This window comes from Echiichthys vipera (assembly GCF_963691815.1).
Source record: "Echiichthys vipera genome assembly, chromosome: 20".
Classification (NCBI taxonomy): Eukaryota; Metazoa; Chordata; class Actinopteri; order Perciformes; family Trachinidae; genus Echiichthys; species Echiichthys vipera.
The window spans coordinates 4,644,258-4,651,007 of record NC_139845.1 but is presented as its reverse complement, the minus strand read 5'-3'; the positions used below and the strand labels follow the sequence as shown (position 1 = coordinate 4,651,007).

General features: G+C 39.3%; 1 protein-coding gene across 1 annotated transcript in view; it reads right to left on the bottom strand.

Moving 5' to 3' along the window:
- The window catches only part of metap2a (methionyl aminopeptidase 2a), a 14,576-nt gene extending 11,044 nt beyond the window's left edge, over positions 1-3,532 (bottom strand). The window contains exon 1 of the mRNA XM_083935645.1: positions 3,346-3,532. Coding sequence (XP_083791771.1) covers positions 3,346-3,505 — 160 coding nt within the window. The 5' untranslated portion in view covers positions 3,506-3,532. The remainder of the gene's footprint in view (positions 1-3,345) is intronic.
- Between the last annotated feature and the right edge of the window lie 3,218 nt (positions 3,533-6,750).

The following is a 6,750-nucleotide window of genomic DNA, read 5'->3' as shown; positions in this document are numbered from 1 at the left end:
GCGCAAATAGTGAACAGTTAAGAGAATAGTGGCGGGTACTCGACTAACCGTGCCCATCTCTAGTTGACGCGGCTTTAACATTCGGTAACATCGGCCTACATTTAAGAGCACTGTCTGCAGTGGAAACGCAATGTCTGTACGAGTTACGTACGGTTTTAAAAAAGGTAATATACCAGAAGTGTTTGATGGAAATGAGTCTTTAATAAATCGAATGGAGCGGTGCATCAAAATGTCCATTAAAACATTCTCAGCAGTACCGTAAACTACCGTATTTTCCGCGTTATAAGGCGCATAGAATAGACGCTACAGTCGAGGCTGGGGTTACGTTAAGGACCGCCTCTAAATTCATTGACGTTAAGTTGGCGTGCTAGCGCTGTTGCCTTCAGTCGAATAGTGATTGTACGGACACTTATACTTGCTAATCTCTGTTCAACAACCCACTGTTGGAGTTTGTCCTGCAGCTGCAGCCGTCTCGCTCTGTTCCCTCTAAACTCTGTTTAGTCTTCTTTACTTGGCGCAGGTCGTCTTGTTGCTTCCTCCACTTCCGCACCATTGATTGGTTCATGTTAAACTCTCTGGCTGCTGCTCTATTCCCGTGTTCTACTGCGTGACTAATGGCCTTGAGTGTAAACTCTGCGTCGTAAGCGTGTCTCTTAACAGGAGCCATTTTGGGCTCTTTACACAAACACACACATGGAAATGAAACGGCACGCTTCACGCAGTCGTATATCTCAACATGCACCGCGCGTTACTTCTTCTACGGGGGAAAATAGAGTCGGCGGCTGCTCACCGTAGTTGGAGACCTGTTGTGGCTCAATATTGGTCCATATATAAGGAGCACCGGATTATAAGGCGCACTGTCGGCTTTTGAGAAATTTGAAGGTTTTTAGGTGCAACTTAGAGTGCGGAAAATACGGTTACATGTTTTGTAGCCAAGAACAAAAACTTTTAAGGGAAATTAAAACCCAGAATAAAGAGAGACAATATGATGAGTGTGTCGTTGTAATATAGTGTTTTAAATTTGCAATACTGTACTCTTAACGTAGTTTATATTTCTGATTGTGTTGTCGCTGCTACGATGACCTAATTTCCCCTCGGGGATATATAAAGTTATCTATCTATCCATCTATCTATCTATCTATCCATCCATCATCCATCCATCTATCCATCCATCGTCTATCTATCCATCTATCTATCCTTCTATCTATCCATCTATCTATCTATCCATCTATCTATCTATCCTTCTATCTATCTATCCATCCATCATCTATCTATCTATCTATCTATCTATCCATCCATCCATCCATCTATCCATCTATCCATCCATCCATCTATCCATCTATATATCTATCTATCTATCCATCTATCTCTCTATGGTTCAGTTTTTATGCAGCACATATCTGGAACAAATCCCCAGAAAACTGCAGGTCTGCTGCTTTTCAGTAACTATAACTACCATTTATATATTTTAAATGACTTTTTATGTGTTTTAAACATTTTACGCGTTTGTTTTTCCCAATTTTAATATTTTATGTTAAGCACTTTAAATTACCTAGTTGCTGAATCGTGCAATACAAATAAACTTGCCTTGCCTTGCGGAGGATCAGCTGATATACGATTGTTGTGCATTAATTACCGCTTGCTCAAAGTGGCGGCTTCTTTAACCACTTATTATGGAAGTAAAGATGGTCGGCACAAATGTGGTTGAGTCAGCTGCAGAAAGGGGAGTTTACGCGTCTAATTGATACCGTTTGCGTTCCCACAATTCTGCACAAAACACTTATTTCACCCCAAACGTCACGTGTCTCTCTTTCTGCACAACAAGCAGGTATGCAAAGTTTAAATGGATATCTACATGAATTAAATAAACAGGGTACATAACCACAAATAAACCTCTTTTAAATGTTATATTCTGGAAGCTGTGACAATTTGACATTAAGTAGAGTGTTTATACTGCAGTTATTTGACGGTTTTTGGGTGTTCTGGGATCATAAAGGTCCATAATGTGGCGGATTCATTAAAGGAAATCATCCTTTGGCTGTTGTGTCCTTACATAATGAGTCTGGCAAAAGGGAGAATTACGAAACAGGGAAACTTGGCTGAGGCTCAGTGCAGTCGGGAGGAGAGCAGTTATTAAAAATGAGCAGTTAAATAAACAGATTCTTGGGTTTTCTACTCAAAATAAGCAGTGAATGAGTTTTTGTAGCAGCTGTGTTTAATGTCACTGCTCCTGCATGAAGCTTTAAGGCCTGACAGCTACACACCACCCACTCTGCCCTCAACCCGCATGGCTAATAAGGATCAGTGGCAAGACACCAAGGCTCCCATACAGCGTTTCCGGTCAGACTTTCAAAATAAACACCACTGAGGTTTGAATAAGTCTTGACTCACATCACTAGTAGCCTTTTTCCATTTATTTATTTTTTATCATCACTATTAATATTTTTTTTTTTAGTGTTTATCATGTATTTATTTGTACTGTATGTACACGTTTACTTATTTTTCTTTGGCCTTTGTGGTTTACTATTGATTATTATTATTATTATTAATTCTGTCTGTTTTAAGAAAACATTTTAGGACATTTTCAATTAAATTTACCTAGAACAAAATCCATATATCAACCATCGGATTCATAACTATTTAAAGGTCCTTTACCATCCATATTATTCTATTTGATAAACTGCTCACAAGCAAAGATTACCTACAACAAATAAATTCAACACACACGCATATATATATATATATATATGACTTTTACATTTTGCCATTTCATATATTGCTATTTTACATTTTGCCATTTTATATTTTGCCATTATATATTTTAATAGTTTATATTTTACTATTTTACCATTTCATGTTTTGCCATATATATATTTTGAACGTTTATATTTTACTTTTTTACATTTGAGTATTTTATATATTGCTATTTTACTCTTATATCTTACTATTTTGATATTTTACCATCTAATATTTTGCCATTTTATATTTTAAATTTTACTGTTTTCTACTTTGTAATTTCATATTTAACCATTTTACTTTTTTACCATTTTTTTTTTAATATTGCTATTTAATATTTTACCATCTTGTATGTTGCTATTTAAATATTTTCTATGTTACCATCTTACATTTAAATATTATATATATATATATATATTTCTTTTGCCAGTTCTTAAAGCTGCTTAACTTTGCGTCGTCGTCCTAAAAAAACAAAAATAAAGAAACTCTAATTCTCAGACGACTTTTATTTTGAAGGCGCCCTTTCGTCATTTCCGTGTCCGTCGCAGCTAACTGCCGCTAACTCGCGCTGCTAGCTCGTTAGCACCAAACTGCTCGCGCCAGCCTCACCTGTCGTTGCGGACTTGTTCTTCTTCTTCTTCTTCTTCTTCTTTTTCGCCGTCTCTCCCACGGGCTCGGCCTCCTCCTCCCGGTCCTCCGCGTCCCCGTTCAGCTCCCGGTCCGGGACTGGTTTCTGCTCCGGGACCCGCTCCGCCACCACGTCCGCCATGATCGCAGCGCTGCTGGGAAAGGAAGCGAGAGGGACCGTGGGGGTGCTGAGTGCGGTGCTGCGTTCACGGACACTCGGTCATAACGGTTATCAACATAATAACCGTAATAACGTAAATGTCTTGTCCAAACATGTTTTGTGTTTTTAACTAATATATTTTATATTATTAAATAAAGGTTATAAATAAAATAAATATATAAATATATATTTTTAAATGTATATATTTTGATTAGTTAATTGGTTAGTTGGTTAGACCCTAACGCTCAGAAAATAAACAACAAACAACATTTAAAAATAAATAATAATAAATAAATAGAAAACAAAATAAATATTGGTAATAATATTGTATTTAATGGAAAAATATTATCTTAATAATCTTCTAATTGGTATTATTATTGGTAGTATTAATACTTGTAATTAGAGGTAGACCGATACCTTATTAATTATTATTATTATTATTTAATTAACTTTAGGCTACTATTTAGACAGACCGATACATCGGACGGCTGGTATTATCGGTCGATATTCACAGTTTTTAAGCCCTTATTATGTCTATTTATTTATTTAATTTATTTATTTATTTAAATAACACAGGTGTCTTTCCCTTTGTTTTATCCAATAAAAAACATTTCGTTGAATTCATAAATGGACTTTTCATCGTGTGAATCCGGACCTGAATGTGAGCACGTGAAGGCAGCACGAGGTAAAACATGCCGACTCAGCAGAAGGGGAGCTCGTGCACATGGGCCTCATCATGAAATACCTTAAATAACATTAAATAACATTAAATAAACTGATAAACTGCACTTATTAAAATCATCATTATTATGTAAATATCACAAGTTGCAACATTTAAAAGGCAAAAAAACCCAAACAATGAAAACATTAATTAAAGCTTAATAAAAACAAAACAAATGTCTAAAATAATACATAACTTTATATATTATTTTTATATAAAGTTCATTTTTAAACACAAATATCAGCAGCAAAACAAACCTGCATTATTGCACCTGTCAGTCACAGAAATGACCACTAGGTGGCGAAGCTGCAACAGTAAACTAATAAAATAACATCATATAATATAAAATAAGGGCTACATGGTGGTGTAGTGGTTAGCACTGTCGCCTCACAGCCTGGCCTGGGCCCTTCTGTGTGGAGTTTGCATGTTGTCCCCGTGTCTGCGTGGGTTTTCTCCGGGTTCTCCGGTTTCCTCCCACAGTCCAAAGACGTGCAGGTGTTCGGTTCATTGATGACTCTAAATCACCCGTAGGTGTGAATGGTTGTCTGTCTCTGTTCGTCTCTATGTGTCCTGTGATAGACTGGCGTCCTGTCCAGGGTGGACCCCGCCTCACGCCCGATGTCAGCTGGGATCGGCTCCAGCACCCCCCGCGACCCCGACAGGGACAAGCGGTTGAAGATGAATGAATATAAAATAATATCATAATAAACAGTTGTTTGCTGCTTTATGTTTAGAAGCATTTGCACAAGAGATAAACTTCAGTGTAGGCGGCGTCAAATCGTTTAAAACCCTTAAATTTGACGAACACCGTTAATACTTTGGGTCAATTTGACCTTAAACATCTGCGTGGACCCCTCCAAAGGCAGCTTTAAAGTGGAGCATTAACTCTTTAGACCACTACAGCAGGTCTGGGGAGCATTAAGTCTTTAGTCCACTACAGCAGGTCTGCATTAAGTCTTTAGACCACTACAGCAGGTCTGCATTAAGTCTTTAGACCACTACAGCAGGTCTGCATTAAGTCTTTAGTCCACTACAGCAGGTCTGCATTAAGTCTTTAGACCACTACAGCAGGTCTGCATTAAGTCTTTAGTCCACTACAGCAGGTCTGGGGAGCATTAAGTCTTTAGACCACTACAGCAGGTCTGCATTAAGTCTTTAGTCCACTACAGCAGGTCTGCATTAAGTCTTTAGTCCACTACAGCAGGTCTGGGGAGCGTTAAGTCTTTAGTCCACTACAGCAGGTCTGCATTAAGTCTTTAGACCACTACAGCAGGTCTGCATTAAGTCTTTAGTCCACTACAGCAGGTCTGCATTAAGTCTTTAGACCACTACAGCAGGTCTGCATTAAGTCTTTAGTCCACTACAGCAGGTCTGGGGAGCGTTAAGTCTTTAGTCCACTACAGCAGGTCTGCATTAAGTCTTTAGTCCACTACAGCAGGTCTGGGGAGCATTAAGTCTTTAGACCACTACAGCAGGTCTGGGGAGCATTAAGTCTTTAGACCACTACAGCAGGTCTGCATTAAGTCTTTAGACCACTACAGCAGGTCTGGGGAGCATTAAGTCTTTAAACCACTACAGCAGGTCTGGGGAGCATTAAGTCTTTAGTCCACTACAGCAGGTCTGCATTAAGTCTTTAGTCCACTACAGCAGGTCTGGGGAGCATTAAGTCTTTAGACCACTACAGCAGGTCTGCGTGGAGCATTAAGTCTTTAGTCCACTACAGCAGGTCTGCATTAAGTCTTTAGACCACTACAGCAGGTCTGGGGAGCATTAAGTCTTTAAACCACTACAGCAGGTCTGCGTGGAGCATTAAGTCTTTAGACCACTACAGCAGGTCTGGGGAGCATTAAGTCTTTAAACCACTACAGCAGGTCTGCGTGGAGCATTAAGTCTTTAGTCCACTACAGCAGGTCTGCGTGGAGCATTAAGTCTTTAGACCACTACAGCAGGTCTGGGGAGCATTAAGTCTTTAGACCACTACAGCAGGTCTGCATTAAGTCTTTAGACCACTACAGCAGGTCTGCATTAAGTCTTTAGACCACTACAGCAGGTCTGCATTAAGTCTTTAGTCCACTACAGCAGGTCTGCATTAAGTCTTTAGACCACTACAGCAGGTCTGCATTAAGTCTTTAGTCCACTACAGCAGGTCTGGGGAGCATTAAGTCTTTAGACCACTACAGCAGGTCTGCATTAAGTCTTTAGTCCACTACAGCAGGTCTGCATCAAGTCTTTAGTCCACTACAGCAGGTCTGGGGAGCGTTAAGTCTTTAGTCCACTACAGCAGGTCTGCATTAAGTCTTTAGACCACTACAGCAGGTCTGCATTAAGTCTTTAGTCCACTACAGCAGGTCTGCATTAAGTCTTTAGACCACTACAGCAGGTCTGCATTAAGTCTTTAGTCCACTACAGCAGGTCTGGGGAGCGTTAAGTCTTTAGTCCACTACAGCAGGTCTGCATTAAGTCTTTAGTCCACTACAGCAGGTCTGGGGAGCATTAAGTCTTTAGA